The sequence below is a fragment of the Scyliorhinus torazame genome, chromosome 11, assembly GCF_047496885.1.
Source record: "Scyliorhinus torazame isolate Kashiwa2021f chromosome 11, sScyTor2.1, whole genome shotgun sequence".
NCBI lineage: Eukaryota > Metazoa > Chordata > Chondrichthyes > Carcharhiniformes > Scyliorhinidae > Scyliorhinus > Scyliorhinus torazame.
The window spans coordinates 19917187-19939383 of NC_092717.1; the positions used below are offsets into that span (position 1 = coordinate 19917187).

A 22197-nucleotide genomic window follows, 5' to 3' on the forward strand; every position below is an offset into this window, starting at 1 on the left:
GATTCAAGAATTGTAGTTGAGGATAGATTGGAGAGACTGGAATTGTTTTCCTTGAAGCAAAGAAGGCTGAGAGGAAACTTGACAGAGTTGTTCAAGATCCTAAGGGGTATGGACAGCATAAATAGTGAGAAACCGCTCCCACTCAAGAGAGCAACAAGAACTAGAGGGCTGGATTCTTCCGCCCCAGTCACCGCAAGATCGCCACGGGCGGGACGCGGACCATGTAACGATCCGTGGACACGGGCGGGAATTTCCGATCGTCGGGCGGGCGAGGCCGAAGAATCCTGCCCATAAAATAACTGAAAAAAGGAATAAAAATGATGTGAGGAAAATGTTTCCACCCAGTGGGTGGTGGAGGCAGGTTGGATGGGGATATTCAAAAAGAGGTTGGATGGCTATCTGAAAATAAAGTGTGTATAAGGTTGTGAGGATAAGGCAGGGGAATGTGACTAGGTAGCAGCTCCTTCAACCAGATGGTGCTGACTCAATGGGCCGAATGGCCTACTTCTGCACTGTAAAGATTCTGTGATGCTGTGAAATTTTACGCAGACCATGTTTTTTTTACGGTCACGCACGGGTTGAAGGGGCGTGAGTGAATCGCAACAAGCACTTCTTGGCTGATCAAGGGTTGGTGCAGTGGGGCAGAAGGTACACAGACGAGAGGAGATGGCAGCATAGTGGTAATGTCACTGGATACATAATGCAGAGGCCCAAATTAATGCACTGGGTACACGGGTAATCCCATTAGGGCAGCCGGTGGAGTTTAAATTCAATGAATAAAATCTAGAATTAAAAGCCAGACCATGAAGCCATTGTTGTGAAAATCTATCTGCTTCATTTAATGTCTTTCAGGGAAGGAAATCTGCCGCCCTTACCCGGTCTGGCCTACTTGTGACTTCAGACCCACAGCAACAGACTCTTAACTGCCCTTTGAAATGGACGAGCAAGTCACTCAGTTCAAAGGCAATTAGGTGGGCAACAAACGCTGGCCTTGCCAGTGACGCCCGCATCCCGTGGAAGAATAAAGACACACGGCAAGCTTTACGTTTCTCTCGGGTTGCTAGCGATAGTAACCGGGGAGGGTCAGTTTCCATTTCGGGAGACGCCCAGGCATCCCACTCTGGACCTCTCTTTGTCCGTGTTTCGTACTGGTCGGCCCTTCATTCGCCAGCCAGGGCAAGACTGAAGTGAACAGTAGGGTTGGCAAGGAGCAGACACACCACCTGTTCCGTCCGTGGACAAAATGTACCCAGCAGCCCTCGCCTGATCCTCGCTGGCAAATTGCTCTTGAAATAAATAAGGTTATTGTCATAAAAATTCAGCTTTAACCACTACATTTTAAGTAACGGTCCTTTATTCTTGATGCCAAAAAACACAGATCTGCAGTTCTACATTTTCCACACAGGAGGTTTACTTTGGGTTAAAATCTTGGAAGCTCTTCCACTGTTTCGTTTCAAAGCTGAAATGCTCCATCACTGTTTGCATTTGAGGGGGGGGGGGGGGGGGTGGGTGGGGGGGGGGGGGGGGGGGGGGGGAGAGCTGTGAAGCACTCGGCATCTTAACCAGTTTACCACGGCAGATGCAAAGAAAAAAGTCCAATGGCTGGAACCTTCCCTTCCCGCCATAAGGCTGCAGCGTGAATCCGGAGTGTTCCCCGCCAGGGAGTGGGATGGGCCGTCATGCGCAATGGCATGCTCCCTCCCTAATTAATTATGCAAGCGCATAAAATCGTCTCAGAAAATAGGAATCAGAGAAAAGTTACGGCACAGAAGGAGGCCATTTGGCCCACCTTCTCCATGCCAGCCCGAGGACACCCACGTTCCCTTTCCAATCCCACCTTCCTGCACCCGGTCCACAGCAGGCAGGAAGTTGCACACCCAGCTGTCATATCCGAGCGCCAAATTAAAAAGGAACTCAGACAGCCAATGATTCAGTGCGCTAGAACCTCAGGACACCGAGCTGACCTCGGGAAGGTAGCAAGCACCAGCCCGGCATTTCAGCGATGCCGCACTGGAGACTCTCCTCTGGGCCCTGGAGGACAGGAAGGACACCCTCGTTTCCAGGGATGGGAGCAGGAGGCCCACCCAGCTCACCACACTGGCCTGGGAGGAGGTCGGCATGGTGGTCAGTGCCAGAGAGGCAAGGAGGAGGACCACCCTGCAGTGCAGGAAACGGAGCAGTTATTTAATTTATCCCCTGAGGTTAAGTGAACCTTCTACTGTCTAAACTCACCTCACCATTTTCTGAATCTGACCTGTGGGATGTGGTCATCACTGGCAAGGCCAGAATCCGTGCTTCCCATCACAGAATCTCTTGGGAAGGAGCTGGGGTCTTGCCTCATTGTCCCACTGCAATGTCTGCGCTTCGCTAGTCAGGAGGCAACTGTGGGCTGCTGACCCAGCCACACTGAAAACACAGACATTGTTGAGGGTGGAGGGGTTGAGTTGGAGGGCAAGTTGCAGACGTTGCTGGTCCCAAGCCTCTGTGGCCCTTGTCCTTACAACCCCAGCCACAAGAACAGTTTGACAATGACATCCTCACACCGGTAGAGCCATCACAGCATTCACCTACAGCCTCCACCGCCAGCCCAGAGACATACAGCACAGTGGGTGATATGTCCAGGTTAAGCTTGGGCTCTCACGCTGGTGGTCACCTCACATGTGTCCACAGTAGGAGGAGGCAATGAGAGCCAAGGTCTCTGATAGGTGGAGGACTGCTAGTGAAGAGGCCCCTGGCGAGTCAGAATCAGCTGATGAGCCTCTGGTAGCGATCATGGAAAAGATGCTGGAGTATCAAAGAGACACAGGGGAACATCAGGCAGAGGTGTCAGAGGCCCCTCAACAGAGCGTTCGAGAGAGAAAGGGAGGGAGAGAGAGAGAGAGGAGGAATAAGAGTGCTGTCTGATCTCCTACCTCCAGCATGGACGTCTCCATGGCGAGGTTGGCGGATGACATGGAGACCGTGGACCAGAAGAATGCAGAGTTTCTATCAATATGCACTTGGACATGCACTCCATCACTCTAGCCATGGGTAAGCTTGTCGAGCGGCTACGTAAGAGGGGGACAAGGCATCTGGATTTCCATCCAGATTTCCAGGAGTCAGGGAAGGCCCTTCGGACACCCAAAGGAAGGAGAAGCATCAGGTGAACACCGCTGGGACCTCCATCCAGGGCACTACAATGTTGCCCAGGTATTCCGACTGTAATGTTCTGGCTGCAACTCTACCAGCTCAAGCCTCTGAGATTACTGCAGATCCACTTGTGCCAGAGCAGCAGATTCAACAAAACACGTCCCTCCAGGCCTCCACCCACCAGAGTACGCCCACCAAAGTCGTCACTGACAAGAGGGCATATTAGTCATAAGGTTGCCTCCACCTTTGCTGAGGAACCAAGATGTAATGGTATGATAAGAAAAATTGAGAAGAGGTAGGAGGTGACTAGTGGGATACCATAAGGATCAGTGCTTGGGCCCCACCTCCTCACAATATGTATCAATGATTTGGATGAGGGAATCAAACATAATATTTCGAATCATAGAATCACAGAATTTACAGTGCAGAAGGAGGTCATTCGGCCCCGCAAGTCTGCACCGGCCCCAAAGAGCACCCTACCTAAGCACACACCTCCACCCTATCGCCGTAACCCAGTACCCCCTCGCAACCTTTTTGGACACTCAGGGCAATTTAGCATGGCCAATCCACCTAACTTGCACACCTTTGGACTGTGGGAGGAAACCGGAGCACCCGGAGGCGGGGAGAATGTGCAAACTCCGCACAGACAGTGACCCAAGCCGGGAATCGAGCCAGGGACCCTGGAGCTGTGAAGCAACTGTGCTAACCACCGTGCTACTGTTCCCCACTTTGCTGACGATACAGAACTCAGTGGGAATATGAGTGGTAAGGAGGATGTAAAGAGTTTTTAAAGTGATTTAGCCAAGTAGAGTGAGTGGGCAAAAGACATGGCAGGCGTAGTGAAATGTGGATATGTGTGAAGTTAACCATTTTGGATGGAGAAACAGACTGGAAGAGTATTATTTAAATGGTGATCGATTGGGAAATGTTGACGTACAAAGGGATCTGGGTGTTCCCAGTCACTGAAAGCAAGTATGCAGGTGCAGCAAGCAGTTAGGAAGGTAAATGGTATGTTGACCTTCATTACGAGGGTTTGAGTACAGGAGTAAGTATGCCCTCCTGCAGCTGTACAGGGCTTTGGTGAGACCACACCCGAGAGTATTGTGGGCAGTTTTGGTCTCCTTATCTAAGAATGGATATACCTGCCATAGAGGGGGCCCAGTGAAGGTTCGCCAGACTGATTCCTGGTATGGTAGGAATGTCATTTGAGGAGCAATTGGGTCAACTGGGCCTGTTTTCACTGGAGTGTGGAATAATGAGAGGGGATGTAATTGAAATGTATACATTTTTGACAGGGCTGAACAGACTGGATGCAGAGATGATGTTTCTTCTGGCTGGAGGGTCTAGAACAAGAGGTCACAACCTCAGGATATGGAGTAGGCCATTTAGGACTGAGATGAGGAAAAATGTCTTCACTCACATGGTGGCAACCTGCGGAATTCTTTACCATAAGACATAGGAGCAGAATTAGGCCACTTGGCCCATCGAGTCTGCTCCGCCATTCAATCATGGCCGATATTTTCTCAACCCCATTCTCCTGCCTTCTCCCCATAACCCTGATCCCCTTATTAATCAAGAACCTATCTATCTCGGTCTTAAAGACACTCAGTGATTTGGCCTCCACAGCCTTCTGCGGCAAAGAGTTCCAAAGATTCACCACCCTCTGGCTGAAGAAATTCCTCCTCATCTCTGTTTTTAAAGGATCGTCCCTTTAGTCTGAGATTGTGTCCTCTGCTTCTCGTGTTTCCTGCAAGTGGAAACATCCTCTCCGCGTCTACTCTATCCAGGCCTCACAGTATCCTGCAAGTTTCAATAAGATCCCCCCTCATCCTTCTAAACTCCAACGAGTACAGATCCAGTGTCCTCAACCGTTCCTCATACGACAAGCTCTTGATTCCAGGGATCATTCTTGTGAACCTCCTCTGGACCCTTTCCAAGGCCAGCACATCCTTCCTTAAATACGGGGCCCAAAACTGCTCACAATACTCCAAAGCCTGCTTGTGACAATAAGCGATTATTATTATTATTATTATTATTAAATGGGGTCTGACCAGAGCCTTATACAGCTTCAGAGGTACATCCCTGGTCTTGTATTCTAGCCCTCTCAACAGAAGGCTTTTGAGGCCAAGGCACTGAATGTAGTTAAGAATGAAACAGATAGGTTTCTAGACTCTGAAGATATCAACGGGTATGGGGGTAGCGCTGGAGTATGATGTTGAGATGGAAGATGAGCCATGATCATGTTGAATGGTGGAGCAGGCCCGAAGGGCCGAATGGCCAACTCCAGCTCATATTTTCTATGTTTCTGTTATTCTAAGAAGCATTAACGCTGGTAACATGGGTGTTCAATCATTGTACAAAATGTTAGCACATTTATAAATACTTGAATGATTTCACTTCATGGAGGTTTCCATGGTTACTGCGGGTGCACACTCCCGACCCCCATTCTGCAGAGGGATCCAGGCTAGGCCTATGCCCCCTGAACGGTGCCTGCACATCGAGACATCATTCATTGCCAAGGCAATGTGAGCCATGCGCAAGAAGTCTCCCACTCAGACTATTCTCCTTCCCTTTCATCACCATCAATGCCACCCACCCACCCGGAGGTTACCTTCGCCATCTCATCAGTTACTTTTGACCTCCCACCTTCACCATAGAGCCCATTGCCAATACCCCTCAAATGCCTCCCCTCGCTATGGAGCCCACGCTTGGCACAGTCATCAATCCCACCCTGCCCCTGCACACTTCCCAGATCCATGTGAAAATTCTTATCCCCATGAACGAACCACCAACAAGAACTACGTCTGCTGCACCTGGACCCTCACCCTCCCACCCTACTGCTTCCCACTTCCCTCTCTCACAGTCACAGTGCCCTCCTACCACCAGTACCCTCCCCCCCAAGATTCAACAGTGATAGCAGTGACCCATCCCTCTGAACAACTAGTCACACCCTCCCACCTTAACCTGGTTGCCCACCCTATCCCCCTTAATCTTTCATGATCACTCCCCCCCCCCCCCCCCCATCACCACTAATGCCTCCTGGTGACTAATGCCCCACCTCATGACTTCCAGCTCCCCCACCTGGTGTGTTCCAAACTTCCCCTGCCCTTTCCAGCTCTGCTTCCACCCAATGTACTCAGACCCCCCCCCCCCCCCCCCCCATCTCCCACCCTCCAGCACCCTCTCCAGGTTGTCTCCTCCGTGTGCACCATTCCCAGGGTCCTGTGGTTCTCCGGTGTTCCAGTCCCCAGCTTCTTTGCGAAGTGATGTTAACTCTCTCGCCCTGTGTGGTAGTTTTTTTTAAAACAAACAATTTTATTGAGGTATTTTTTGGCATTTTAAACAGTTACAGATAACAGAAATGTGCAAACATCAATATAAAACCAATACTTCAATCAAACCATACTGCACATGCCCGCTCCTCTCCCGTAGACACTACCCGCCTATTTATCCCTCCTACTCTACTCTAATCTCCCCCCACTAGTAGTATTACATGTATTACGGTAAGGCCCGTATAGTAGAGGTACATGGGTAAATCCCTGCCTGCTGGCTCCGCCCAGTAGGCGGTGTATAAAGGTGTGTGCTCGCCGGTGCTGCAGCCATTCTGGTTCCAGCTACAGGAGGCACAACATCTTTGCTCAATAAAGCCTCGATTATTCCACTACTCTCATCTTTGTGGTAATTGATAGTGCATCAATTTATTTGAGCAAAGATTTTTTTAAACGATGGATCTCCACATCAAGCCTGATCGCCTGCAGCTGAGCCCTCAAGCAGCCAACGCTACGTCCGCTTTGACCACTGGCTCGCCTGCTTCGAAAGCTACCTCCGAACATCAGCTGAGGAACCCTCAGACTCGCAGAAGCTCCAAGTCCTTTATTCACGGGTGAGCCCTGACATTATTCCTCTCATCCGGGATGCGCCCACTTACTCCGAAGTGATGGAGCTCCCGAAGGGACATTACGTTCGACCAGTCAAAGAAGTATACGCCAGGCACCTCCCAGCAACAGCCCCTGGAGAGCTCAAGTGGTAGTAGTGAAGACTGGGGAGAAGCACAGGATGGTCATTGACTACAGTCAGACCATCAATCGGCACGCGCAGCTCGACGCGTACCCCCTCCCACGCATATCTGACATGGTCAATCAGATTGCGCAGTATTGGGTCTTTTCCACAGTGGACCTGAAGTCCGCCCACCACCAGCTCCCCATCTGCCTGGAGGACCGCCAATACACTGCGTTCGAAGCAGATGGCCGCCTCTATCACTTCCAAAGGGTTCCCGTCGGCGTCACTAATGGGGTCTCGGTCTTCCAGCGAGAGATGGACCGAATGGTTGACCGGTACGGACTGCGGGCCACCTTCCTGTACCTAGATAACGTCACCATCTGCGGCCACGATCAGCAGGATCACGACACAAACCTCCAAAAATTCCTCCAGACCGCCAAACTCCTTAACCTCACGTACAATAAGGAGAAATGCGTGTTCCGCACCAACCGCTTAGCCATCCTTGGCTATATCGTGGAAAATGGAGTTCTAGGGCCCGACCCCGACCGCATGTGCCCCCTCATAGAACTCCCACTCCCCCACTGCCCCAAGGCCCTGAAACGATGCCTGGGGTTTTTCTCCTACTATGCCCAGTGGGTCCCTAATTATGCAGACAAGGCCCGTCCACTCATTCAGTCCACAGTTTTTCCCCTGACAGCTGAGGCCCGCCAGGCCTTCAACCGCATCAAGGCAGACATCGGCAAGGCCACGATGCATGCGGTCGATGAGTCCCTCTCCTTTCAGGTCGAGAGCGATGCATCAGACGTAGCTCTGGCCGCCACCCTCAACCAGGCGGGCAGGCCCGTGGCCTTCTTCTCCCGCACCCTCCATGCCTCCGAAATTCGGCACTCCTCTGTCAAAAAGGAGGCCCAAGCCATTGTGGAAGCTGTGAAACATTGGAGGCATTACCTGGCCGGCAGGAGATTCACTCTCCTCACTGACCAACGGTTGGTTGCCTTCATGTTTAATAACACACAGTGGGGTAAGATCAAAAACGACAAGATCTTGAGGTGGAGGATCGAGCTCTCCACCTATAATTATGAGATTTTGTATCGCCCGGGGAAGCTCAACGAGCTTCCTGACGCCCTGTCCTGCGGTACAAGTGCCAGCACACAAATTGACCGACTCCGGGCTCTCCACTATGACCTCTGCCACCCGGGGGTCACCCGGTTCTTCCATTTCATCAAGGTCCGCAACCTGCTCCATTGAGGAGGTCAGGACCGTCACCAGAGACTGCCAGGTGTGCGCGGAGTGCAAGCCGCATTTCTACCAGCCAGATCGAGCGCACCTGGTGAAGGCCTCCCGCCCCTTTGAACGCCTCAGCATGGACTTCAAAGAGCCCCTCCCCCTCCACCGACCCTCCATCAGACGTAGCTCTGGCCGCCACCCTCAACCAGGCGGGCAGGCCCGTGGCCTTCTTCTCCCGCACCCTCCATGCCTCCGAAATTCGGCACTCCTCTGTCAAAAAGGAGGCCCAAGCCATTGTGGAAGCTGTGAAACATTGGAGGCATTACCTGGCCGGCAGGAGATTCACTCTCCTCACTGACCAACGGTTGGTTGCCTTCATGTTTAATAACACACAGTGGGGTAAGATCAAAAACGACAAGATCTTGAGGTGGAGGATCGAGCTCTCCACCTATAATTATGAGATTTTGTATCGCCCGGGGAAGCTCAACGAGCTTCCTGACGCCCTGTCCCGCGGTACAAGTGCCAGCACACAAATTGACCGACTCCGGGCTCTCCACTATGACCTCTGCCACCCGGGGGTCACCCGGTTCTTCCATTTCATCAAGGTCCGCAACCTGCTCCATTGAGGAGGTCAGGACCGTCACCAGAGACTGCCAGGTGTGCGCGGAGTGCAAGCCGCATTTCTACCAGCCAGATCGAGCGCACCTGGTGAAGGCCTCCCGCCCCTTTGAACGCCTCAGCATGGACTTCAAAGAGCCCCTCCCCCTCCACCGACCGCAACACGTACTTTCTGAACGTGATTGATGAGTACTCCCGGTTCCCATTCGCCATCCCATGTCCCGATATGACTTCTGCCACGGTCATTAAAGCCCTGCACAGCATCTTCACTCTGTTCGGTTTTCCCACCTACATCCACAGTGATCGGGAATCCTCTTTTATGAATGATGAGCTGCGCCAGTTCCTGCTCAGCAAGGGCATCGCCTCGAGCAGGACGACCAGCTACAACCCCCGGGGAAACGGGCAGGTGGAGAGGGAGAACGGGACTGTCTGGAAGGCCGTCCTGCTGGCCCTGCGGTCTAAAAATCTCCCGGTCTCCCCGCGGGCAGGAGGTCCTCCCCGACACGCTCCACTCCATCTGATCGCTCCTCTGCTCCGCGACTAACGAGGCCCCTCACGAACGCGTGTTTGCCTTCCCCAGGAAGTCCATCTCCGGGGTCTCGCTCCCAACATGGCTGACAGTTCCTGGACCCATCCTCCTTCGGAAGCATGTGCGGACCCATAAGTCGGACCCCTTGGTCGAAAGAGTCCACTTCCTACATGCGAACCCGCAGTACGCCTACGTGGCACACCCGACGGGCGTCAGGACACAGTCTCCCTCCGGGACCTGGCACCCGCTGGATCCCCACCCACGGCCCCCGACTTGACCCCCCCCCCCCCCCCCCCCCGGCTGCCTCATTCATCCCTGTGCCATTCACCCTCCCTCCAGTGAACCTCACCGCAGCCCCCAGTCCAGCAGGATCCGTCTCCCCACTGGTTCCACTCAGGGGTGACGAAGACGAGGACAACACACTCCCAGAGTCACAGGTGACCAAGTCGGCGCCCACATCACCACCAGGACTGAGGCGATCGCAGAGGAGGGTCAAGGCCCCCGACAGACTGAACTTGTAATGTTTACCACCACCACCGCCGGAGTCTTTTTTTAACAGGGGGTGAATGTGGTAGTCACCACTAGTAGTATTACATGTATTACGGTCAGGCCCGTATAGTAGAGGTATATGGGTAAATCCCTGCCTGCTGGCTCCGCCCAGTAGGCGGTGTATAAAGGTGTTTGCTCACCGGTGCTGCAGCCATTCTGGTTCCAGCTACAGGAGGCACAACATCTTTGCTCAATAAAGCCTCGATTGTTCCACTACTCTCGTCATTGTGGTAATTGATAGTGCATCACCATGTGCACGCCAGGTTTGTCCAGTGGTGAATCGGACTGGCGTGAATTCCTGATGGCAGTATGAAAGATATGCCTAGGGGGACGACTCCTGTCAGTTGAGGTTTTAATTAGCGTTCATGAGATGCAAATTTGGTCCCCGACGAGGTTCAGCGGGAAAGGCCGCGGCAGTCGAGATCGCATGTTCCTGCCATCGGAAACCAATGGGCAGGATTCTCTGATTTTCAGGCTATGTCCGGAGGGTCTGTGGCGTTTTAGGTCAAAAGAATCGACGCAGTCCCAGCACCGATCCTCCGCCGGTGAGGGGCTAGCAGCCGCGCCACGTAAAATGCCCGGCGTCCACGACAAACGTGGCCGGAGAATTGGCGGGTCCGTGGCCGCATGCACATGGCAACAACATGCAGCAGCCGCAACGTACAACATGGCACTGGCCGTGCCCGGACCCGACCTGCCAGATAGTGCCCCCCTGGCCACCCCACACCAGTCCCCCAGCCCTCGCGGAAGCCCCCCCCCCCCCCCTCACCGGCCAGCAGTACGGCTCCCGCCCGACTGTGGCGGCGCTGGACACAGTCCGCAGCCGCCACACCCGGTTCCTGACCCCTGAGACCATGAGTCAACCGCGCGGTCGGGAACTCGGCCCATCGGGGACGGAGCATCGGGGAGGACCTTCAGCTGACATCCTGAGGCCGTCCCAATGGTGTGAGGCACGCTCCTCGATGACCCTGTTTTGGAGGGGGACGGAGCATGCGAAAATCGGCACCGCCCCCGATTCCATCGTAATAAGGGATTCTCCGCCCGATCGCGGATTACGAAATCGGCGTCGGGGAGCGGAGAATCCCGCCCAATGTCTTTCATCCCGGCATATTCTCAGCTCCGGCCCACCACGATCCCCACCACTGGTGGGAGCGGAATATTCTGGCCAATGCTCCTGAATTATTAAACAACACACAAAAATGCCAACTTCGCTACACCTAGTGTACCCCCTATACCCCATACCAAATAATGGACAGCTGCAATTTGTGAACTATGTCCAACTGCATTCTGTTGATCCATGATACCAATCATATAGAAACGTTACTCATGAGATGAAAGAGGATGTTCAATAATCAGTCTTGGTTGTTTCAAACCAACATGCGTTAGCCCAATAAATGACCTATTCCTTTTCAATGCAATGGCAGTAATAAAGCTGAAGGAAGTGTGTATGTGGTATGCTTAATGCTTGCTGACTTGCGGTTCAGACAACTTCCTGTGATTATTGTAACCTATTACCCAAATAGAGTTCCTGATCCCGATGGACCCTTTACTAAAAACTTGACAAAAGATGGTGGGAACTTAAGGAATGTTGCGAACGGTTAAATAGACATCAGAGCATTTAAAAGTAAATAGCTACATAAATGTTCCCCATTGAGCTGCTGCTCACACCAAGTACTTATTCCAGCTATTTAATTGCTAACCATTCATACCCATACTCCAATCGACAAATATTCAAGCTGCAAAATACAACCAAATGTTTTCATACACTCACATCTTCAAAAGGCTTCACACATTAACACGGTAAAAGAACACATCAGTTGCTTTCACTCATTGACACAAAGGGGAGACTGCGGGTTGAGCAAGTGTTGCTCCTTCCACTTACAACATCAGAAAACTTCTAGAATACCCATATGACAAGACAGCACAAAATACCAACGAATAGACACAAAGTGGAGGAGGTCTCAACAATTGTCAATGTTTTCTCTCGGAGGTGGTCACTCTGGACATCCTTGTATAAAAGGGCATGGAGGCAATGGGGGAAGGTGAGGCAGCAAGCAGCGCCCAGGCTCAGGGTTAGTACCCCCAGTGCTTCCATCTGGAGTCACAGCCGGAGTGTGCAAGTAGTTCTTTGTGACTTACACTTTTTCCAAAAGTAATCAAGCAAGCTATGTGGTCATTGCCTCAAGGTTTGCAAATATATCACCGTGGTTATCGTAAAAAGAATTTGTGAATTTAAAATGCGGCAATAAAATTTCCTGGATTCAGTAAATGGATAAGGGATAAAAATTCATAGTGGGGCACACTCCAAATGCGTGGAATCACACTGGATCCCCCATCAGTTACCTCGTTCAATATTCAGGGCCAATGGAACTGAACATCGGGCAGTGGGTATAACAGGTGGCTGAAGCAAGACTGCCCATTTGGGCCGTGCTACCCAAGATGAGTATCTATCCATTATATATCCTCCATCCTGTACATTATTCAGTTTAATATTTAATTGCCAAATTTATCTACAGAAACATTCAAACTCAACACCAAGGGCGGGATTCTCCCATTCGGCGTGTCCACGCCGTCGGAAACGGGGTCATGTTTCATGACAACGTGAACGGGCCGCTGGGTACCGATTCTGGCCCCTACAGGGGGCCAGCACGGTGCTGGAGCGGTTCATGCCGCTCCAGCCTCCCATCCCGGCACGAACTGTGCGACGCGCCAACTTGCGCATGCGCAGTGGCACCGACGTCAATGAGGACATGTGCGGTGGCCTCCCTCAACGTGCCGGCCCCGACGCAACATGGCGCGGGGGTTCAGGGTCCGGCGTGTAAGAAAATAGGCCCGGGGAGCGAGTGGACGGCCCGCCGATTGGTGGGCCCCAATCGCGGGCCAGGCCCCATCGGAGGCCCCCCCCCCCCCCCGGGGTCGGAGCCCCCCTTCCAACCCCCAGGCCACACCCCGACCCTGCGCGTAGAGTTCCCGCCGGCTGCGACCAGGTGTGGACGGGACGCTGCCTTTTTAGAGCGGCCGCTCGGCCCATCTGGCCCGGAGAATCGACAGCCCGGCCGCGTAGAGTGACCCGCAACCGGTACCCGCGCCAAACGCGCCGGCGCCAATGGCGCCGATTCTCCACTGCGCGGAAAATCGGGTGCCGGCGTCGGGGCGGCGTGGCACGATTACGGGGATTGTCCGGCCCCGCGCGGGGCTGGGAGAATCCCGCCCCAAGATTAAGAGGGGCTTGTTAATTTTACAGAATCTTGTTCGGTATGATCCATCCATTTATTGTGAAGTTTAAAGAAGTATTACATAAAACATTGAGACAGATATATCTAGAGCACCAACCTGTAGTTTGCCATCTTTAAATGTAACTGTCTGGATCTCATTGACCAGGCTGGTGGTAGTAAAGAACACGGACTGTTGTTTCCCATCAATTGTGACCGATGCTTGAACGATGCCTTCTTTAGACAGGATTCTCCATAAGTCAAATTTCAGTTTGTTAGTTGGGCTTTGTAAACGGAGGGTGGCAACAAACACATAAGAGGGAGGCAGACCTTCTGGAAATATGTCTCTGGAAGCATATGAACAACACGATTATATTTCACACACTCAAACCAACTGAGGGAAATGTGGGCTCTGATTTCAGAATTAGGCACGTGTATTTATCATGGGCATCTGCCATAAGCAATCCAAGAACATTTGTAAATATTTCTCTGTTCTAGCAAGCCCTCTGATCTTTTTTTTTTTCCATTCTTCCATTCTTGCTTCAACATTACAGAAATCCAAATTTAGCCATAATTTTGTTATGGCCGTGCATCCACTGTAGGTTAGACTTGCCCGTTGCCTGTTTTCTGCATGATCAGCTGGTGAATGTGCAAGTTTAATGTCAATGCAGTGAGGGAAATGGGAAACAGGGTATCTGGGAGCTGAGGATCAGCACAAGCATCTGTGTATCTCCTCAAACAATCAGGCTGAAGGACTGTGAAGCTACTGGCATAAAATCTGAGCAGGAAATTGGAGTGGGCGAATCCACTGTCAAGTCAGGTGCTGTAAGAAGTCTTACAACACTAGGTTAAAGTCCAACAGGTTTGTCTCGAATCACTGGCTTTCGGAGCGCAGCTCCTTCACCTGTTGAAGGATCCGCGCTCCGAAAGCTGGTGATTCCAAACAAACCTGTTGGACTTTAACCTGGTGTTGTAAGACTTCTTACTGTGCCCACCCCAGTCCAACGCCGGCATCTCCACATCAAGTCAGATGCTGAAAGAGAAATATAGAAAGGGAAGGATTTGATAGGAAGAGAGACAGAACAGTATTTTTTCAACTTGCCACTGATTTGCCAAAGAGGAAATACAAGAGGTTTCCACTAAATTAATTCCTGGGATGGAGGGACCGTCCTGTGAGGAAGGATTGAATAGAGTTGGCCTTTACTTTCTGGAGTTTAGAAGCATGAGAGATGATATCATTTAGACATATAAAATTTGTACCGGGCTTGACAAGGTAAATGCGGGAAGGATGTTTCCCTTCACTTGGGCGGGGGTCTAGAACCAAGGAACATAGTCTCAGAACAAGAGGCAGGTTATTTAGGCCGGTGATGAGGAAGAATTTCTTCACTCAGAGTGTGGTGAATCATTGAAATGTTCTACCCCGGAGAGCTCTGGCAGTTCAGTCATTCAGTAAGTCATTGATGTCAACAGATTTCTACATATTAAAACCATCAAGGGATACAGGGATAGTGCCGGATAGTAAAGTAGAAGATTAACCATGATCCCACTGAATGGCGGAGGGGACTCAAAGGGCTGAGTGGCTTCCTCCTGCTCCTGTTTCTTATGTTCACACCCAACAGAATGAGATTCTGCATGTAACAGTTCTTGCTCAATGCCAGAGAGGGTGACTGGCTGTAATTAATATTCTTAAAGGGCTATTTGGGTTGAAATAGGCGGTAATTAACTTTCTGAGGCTAGTTTAATCCAAATGAACCCCTGCACCAATACAGCAACATGGTCCTATCAAGGCATTTCAACGGCGAGGCAGTCAATGAGATGCTGTTTTTACAAAGTTAACAGTGGAGCAGAATAACTTGGACAGCAACCTTTCACATATCTGAGTTTACCGGTTGCTGTACCATTCTTTGCATATCATCCAGGGCACCATTCGCCACACTGTCATTTTGGAGGGGGTGTCTGGGTATTGGTGGCAAATTGATAGTTTGGAAAGAAGTTTAAAACTTTTAAAAGTGCTCCCACTCTAGTGGAATGATGCATTTCAAATGGAAAGGATGAGAAAAGAGCCTCCTTCCCTGTCCAGTTGATGGAGCTTTCTTAAAATCCATTTACCCAACTGCTAGCGATGCAATTCCACAGCAAATGCAAAATAAATAAAAGAAAAATAACCGTTTAACCAATTTAGAAAAAAATAGTAAAACCAACCTATACAGTGCCACTTGTCCAATGACTCATCACAGATTACAGTTAACTAGCAACTTATCACCTGTAAGTGGAAATTAATTCTTCCCTCATGAATCTATAAAGTTCTCTTTGAAATGGGTTCCTACAAACCACATGTTCTCAGTTGTGTGCTCCGAAAAAAGAAATACATTCTGTCAACTAACTGAATTTGGGATGGCTGCTAATCTCACCATTATTCTAAACAATATCGTGGCGGGGTAGTGAAAGGAATTGGACCGCAGCGGAAAAATGGCTAATGGAAAAGAAAATTGGGTGAGGTGTGAATCTGCCCTAATGTCACCCTTCAAATTTCTTGGTCAATGAATGGTAGATGTATTTCACATGAAGAAACTCACTAAATGCCAATATAACTCAGTTATTTAGGTCCAAACTGGTAAAGGTTGCGACTTCCTTGCCAAATTGCACTGAAAGCTGTTTTATGATTGGGTGCAATTATATGCAGGCACATTAACACCAAGCTGCAAAAAGCCAAAATTGTGTTTTCGATAGGAAGTGATGTTGAGAATCGGCAAGGATACTAACATAAACATCCACACTGGCTGCATATAATCTGGTAATGAGATCATTAGCACACTGGGCTAAATCGCTGGCTTTGAAAGCAGACCAAGGCAGGCCAGCAGCAGGGTTCGATTCCCGTACCAGCCTCCCCGAACAGGTGCCGGAATGTGGCGACTAGGGGCTTTTCACAGTCACTTCATATGAAGCCTACTTGTGACAATAAGTGATTTTCATTCATTTCATTTAATCTCTGATCGGTGAACTGTATTTCAATTAAACAAACCATTTAAAATTTGTTTCCAGTTCTTGATGACACATTACTGGGGATAACATCTCACCCTAGCTGGTAGGGGACAAGAAGAGATAATTAGCTCCTATTTAGACTCTTACCCATTACTGAAAAGTAAATCATGCAGGAAATATAAAATGGATGATAATTATATTTAAATGCATCAACACGATCCAAGCATTAAAACTCACATTTAATCTTTAAATGCTCACTGACATAACTCTCATCAATTTTTGCCAACTTTGTAGTGACATCAATAGATTTTAGAACTCCAGAAACTTTTGCTGTTGGATGCATATTCTGATTTCATGGGCAGGATCCTCCGTTCCCCCATCCCCATGTTTCTCCACAGGGTGCCTTTCGCTGGCGGCGGGAATCTTATCAATGAGGATTCCCATTGAGGCCACCCCGCTTCGCCGGGAAACCTGCGGATGGGGATGCCTTCCCGGTAGGAAAAGACAATCCCAACAGCCAGAGAATTCCATTGTGCCAGATTTAATTGTCAAAGAAATGGCCATAAAGGTTAGCGGATTAAATTTTCTATATTGGGCCAAAGGAACTCTGATCTCAGGATAACATTTCTTGGCAAAGTAGTGATGCTTTTCAAAAGATTCAACTTTACACGAACGTTTATAAACTCTCATCGCAATATTCAGGACTTCCCATATCGTGGTGACGTTCCATGTCACACAATTTTGTTTTTAACTATCTCTACAGGTTATGCCTTCCACGAAGAAATCACTTTTTAAAATATATTATAAATCCTGCAAAACTATAACTAGGCAATTCTGAAATAAAGGTTAGTTTTAAACCATCGACATCATTTTTAGTTGCTCCTCAGAAGCTGCAAGACACACAGATGTATGAGAATAAAAAAAGTAGGGGTTTCCTCAGGATCAGTCAGTTGAAATCTGGTGGTAGCGATGTGGTTAATTGCATTAAAGTAAACTCTTGGCCTAAGTGTACCTCTCTGACCAGGTGGAAACCTTCACCTCATATGTGCTTTTGCCTTGCTGTGTGAAGATTTTGATTCCCTTTTTTCCCCCCTTATTTATTTTGTGATGTAGAATATGCTTTTTACTTAACCTATACTCGTTCTAATCTTTTGTATACCTTGTGTTGCCCTATTATGTGTTTTATTTTATTCCCTTTTCTTCTCATGTACTTAATGATCTGTTGAGCTGCTCGCAGAAAAATACTTTTCACTGCACCTCGGTACACGTGACAATAAACAAATCCAATCCAATCCAATGCAATGCTAAAGCGAAGATTATTGCATCTTCTTTTTCTTAATTATAAATTTAGAGTACCCAACTGTTTTTTCCAATTAGCGGGCAATTTTGCGTGGCCAGTCCACCTGTCCTGCGCATCTTTTTGGGTTGTGGGGGTGAGACCCACGCAGACACGGGAAGAATGTTGAAACTCCACACGGACAGTGACCCGGGGCCGGGATCGAACCCGGGTCCTTGGCACCGTGAGGCAGCAGTGCTAACCACTGTGCCATCGTGCTGCCTGATTATTGCATCTTCAACTGTAAGCCATACCTGGTGTTCTCCGTCGCGTCTGTTTGAGGTGTGAACAGGAAACCCGCTTCCGTCGTCAATGATCCGGATATTTCCTGTGCCTTTTGTGGTATTTTAAAGCCCAGCATGAGTTCGAACCCTTTCTCATCGCGCGCAGCTACAGGAATCCTTGTGGGGCAAACCGATTCTGATGAACAAATCAGACAAAATGAGGATTACAGTGGTTCTGTACAGGAGCTACCTTCATGTTTTTGTCGCACTTCGCTTAACTTTGGACTTCCGTGCATTTTGTTTTTCCCTATGTTGCATTTATATATCATCTCCTTTTACAGCGCTTGTCGTGGGATTCAATTGTAACTGGCTGAGGTGACGGCAAGTCCTGGCTCCAGTCTTCCGATATGAAATGAAAATCGCTTATTGTCACAAGTAGGCTTCAAATGAAGTTACTGTGAAAAGCCCCTAGTTGCCACATTCCGGCACCTGTTCGGGGAGGCTGGTACGGGAATTGAACCGTGCTGCTGGCCTGCCTTGGTCTGCTTTCAAAGCCAGCGATTTAGCCCTGTGCTAAACCAGCCCCTGATATTTTGCTACAGCCAACAGTTAAGGAAAACGCGTGGTGGAAATCCAGATTAACTCTCTTTGAAGGATTCTATTTGTAATGTTCAGGTACAAGTGGGAGTGTTATCATAGAATTTACAGTGCAGAAGGAGGCCATTTGGCCCATCGAGTCTGCACCGGCTCTTGGAAAGAGCACCCAAGGTCAACACCTCCACCCTATCCCCATAACCCAGCAACCCCACCCAACACTTAGGGCAATTTTTGGACACTAAGGGCAATTTATCATGGCCAATCCACCTATCCTGCACATCTTTGGACTATGGGAGGAAACCGGAGCACCCGGAGGAAACCCACGCACACACTGGGAGGATGTGCAGACACACACAGACAGTGACCCAAGCCGGAATCGAACCTGGGACCCTGGAGCTGTGAAGCAATTGTGCTATCCACAATGCTACTGTGCTGCCCCGTTATGGGCGAGGCGTTTTCAGAACCCCAAAATGTATCATGGAGTTCAACCAACCTCTCCCTTTAATGGAGTTGTTGCTTTTCCGAGCACACGGCTTGTTCCCCAGGTGTGATATTACAATTATGGACACGTGGTTTTTAAACACAAAAACAATGTTTATTCTATGAACTCAACTTAACCTTTTAAATAAACATGGGATCTCTTAACACCCCTTATTTCAAAGATAACTCAGAAAATATTGCAACAGTAAATAATTCCTCAAAATGTTAAACATCCAAAAGCTTCAAACCTTCAAAACAGTAACACACCAGGTCACAGTTAATATATATTTTCTGTTTTATGGCAGAGATATATCAGCTTGGTTGACTTCAGTTCCAGCACCTTGCTTTCTTCCTGCAGCTCTCTGGAAACACACAGACACACACAAGCTGCTTTTTCAAACTGGCTTTCTCCCTTCAAGCAACTCACAGCAAACCAGAACTTCTCAAGCTGCTGTCTCAAACTGGCTTTCTCCTTTTAATCAGCTCACAGCAAAACAGCCAGGCACTTTTAAGCAGCTCGCAGCAAAACCAGCCAGGCACTTTTCAAAACTGAAACTTCAAAATGGCTGAACTGAGCTGAACTCCACCCACTCTCTGACATCACTGTTTTCTTAAAGGTACATTGCTTACACATCCATTTCTTAAAGGTACTCTCACATGACAGGGAGAAATACAACTGCTCATGCTCTGCCCATTCCTGACCACCTTGCCAGTGTTCTCCTCAAAGGGACCACTTATGGCCACTCAAAAACAGACCTAGAATTTTTGGAGAGAGAATATTTGTGGAGTCAGAAGGATTGAAATGCTCCTACTGGCTCCATAGAGTCCCTGAATCCCAATGGCAGCTCACAATTGTGGTGATATGCCTAAGGGCCATATCACAGTTGGATGGTGTGAGACCTCCGGCCAGCAGGTGGCGGTACAGGCACACCATGTGGTCTCAACACCACGGTAATGTGACCTGGGGACCTGTATATAAAGAGAGGCTCATCCGGCCATCTCCACGGGGTAGAGGGTAATAAGACGTACATGTAACAGGTCAGCAGAAGTTGTAAGTTCCAGAGGAGGAGTAGCAAGACTCCATGATAAGGTGCCCTGTATCAGATTGCCATCCCACTGTGCGAGGCACAATAAAATGATCATGGTTGGATAGGTCGAAGTATTTGGTGAGTTCATCTTAAAGTACAAGGGACCAAATACAACAACAATCTCAGTAGAGTCGCATAAAATAAATGACTGTTAACCAAACTTGCCTTTAATAGATTAATAGCTGGAGGTCCTCAAAAAGCAAAGAAAACTACCACAGCACCTTATCAGACACAGTTTCAAAGGCTTGTAAGAATACTGTCAGCATAATTAAAGAATTGGAGAAAAGGATCATTTAGCTCCAAAAGATGCGCCCAGAGATCATGGCACCAGGAAGTAAGTGAAAAATAATCTTACTCTTTAAACAGTGGGGTTAATTTTAACCCTATCTTCTCAGTAGATGTCAGGTGGGTAAGCAGTTACAATCAACCGGGTAATTTAGCCACCAATGTCCCACTTGGATTCCACCATCTTCAACGTGAACCTATTCTCCAAAGAATGCGGGGTCCTTTTTTGAATATTTGTTCGGGTTCTCAATGTCAGGAGGCCCTGACCACAGCTTCGCTTTCAGGTAAAGTCAAACGAGATGAGGATTTGAAGGCCATTCGAAATTCAAATTCTAAATTCCTTAGTGGTCCCCTGGGCAGAAGGTTAGGTCTCCCGCGCCCAAACTCTTTCCTGCTTTGGTACCCAGCCAGGGCTCACCTGTATTCGCACCACCCTAGATGCTGGTGGCCACCCAGGCCGGGAGTCGCTTCCCATTCGCAATGGGCTGGACATCGGACAGTAGATTGGAAATGAGATTGAAACTGCCTGTGGAGTTTCGCCTTCCAATCGTGCAGATTCCTGGACAATCTGTGAGGTTTGGCAACCGGAGCTGTAACTCGTTCTTGATGATGCTTTTGTTCTGACGTTTACTGGTTCACATCGTTTGATTTTTCAGCGGCTCACCTGTTTTCTGATTAAACTAAAAGGATTCCGTGGCACTTTTCAAAGAGCTGGCAAGTATTCCCACTGTCGTGGCTAACATTGATCCCTCAGCACCACTAATAGAAAAGGAGATTATCCAGTCATTTGTTCCACTGCCATTTGTGGGACCTCACGGTGTGGAAATTTGGCTGCAGCATTTTCCATTCAACAATGGTGACTACAAATCAAAAGTACTTAACTGGCCGCAAAGCATCTTTGGGCATCACAAGGCCATACGAAAGGCACTATATAGATGCATTTTGTTCTCTTTCTTTGATTTAAAAATGTCACACCCATTTAGCTGGAAGGATGAATGGAGAAGTGGCATTGAGCAGTGAGGCAGAATGGCACTTCCAAAATGGCTACCTCCGATACCAGGCAGGTTGATGGGCCTTGATGGGAACAGGGGTTGGAGCAATGAGAAAGGAAGCTTTCCTTTTCTCCCGAGGTTGCTGACAAAGGCAGCTGGGAGATTCAGCTTCCACCTCGGGAGACACCCAGACATTTTGAGAGGGTTGACAACCTTACAATGTGGAGGCAAATAAAGGAGCAAGTAATTTTACAAAATTCTGTTTGTGATTGTCTTCTTAAACATGCACCTCGTGGGTTTTCCCTCATGTGGATTGCTCTTTAATTTAAAGAAAGGTCTTGCACTTGTATAGCACATTTCCCAACCTCAAGGTGTCCCAAAGTGCTTTCCAGCCATTTATGTACTTTCAAAGTGCAGGGCGGGATGTAACTAAATGTGATCAAAGTCCAATAGTGAACACATTCAGTCGCGTGTTTCCCGACGCTCGCAGTGCCAAGAAATACAATACCAGAAAACAACAGTCGCGTTAGATAGGGGGCCTCAGTGGGGAATGTGCACAGCCCCGTTTTGTGCACTGAGGAGCTGGAACTACTCAGTGTAGCGAGAGATTGAGACGCCATTTTTAATGGCACTGTGGGAGTGTCCCTAGGACCCTTCCCCAGTTACATCCCCCCAACTTCCACGCAGGGTACCCCGCATGATCGCTGCCACTCAAATAATTCCAACTTGGCACCTTAACAGTGTCAGCATGGCACCCAAGCAGTGACCCTGCCAGCTGGCAGTGCCACCTGGGCACTTTGGCAGTGCCAGACTGGCACCCAGATGGTGCCACCTGCCCAAAGGGCATGCACCTGGGGATCTCCGATCCCCGAGGAGATAACCCACGTGTGCCGTTCCTTCTGGTCCCTGTTTGTGGAGACCAGTACTGAACGGCGCACGCCCAAGATCTC

The 22197-nt window shown here is 49.3% G+C and overlaps 1 protein-coding gene across 1 annotated transcript in view; it reads right to left on the minus strand.

Moving 5' to 3' along the window:
• Positions 1–22197, minus strand: part of LOC140386087 (collagen alpha-1(XXI) chain-like) — an 85998-nt gene that overhangs the window by 37979 nt on the left and 25822 nt on the right. Inside the window, exons 4-5 of the mRNA XM_072468664.1 lie at positions 17836–18001; positions 13385–13610 (exon numbers count right to left, since the gene is read on the minus strand). Of these exons, the coding sequence (XP_072324765.1) occupies positions 13385–13610; positions 17836–18001 (392 nt within the window). The remainder of the gene's footprint in view (positions 1–13384; positions 13611–17835; positions 18002–22197) is intronic.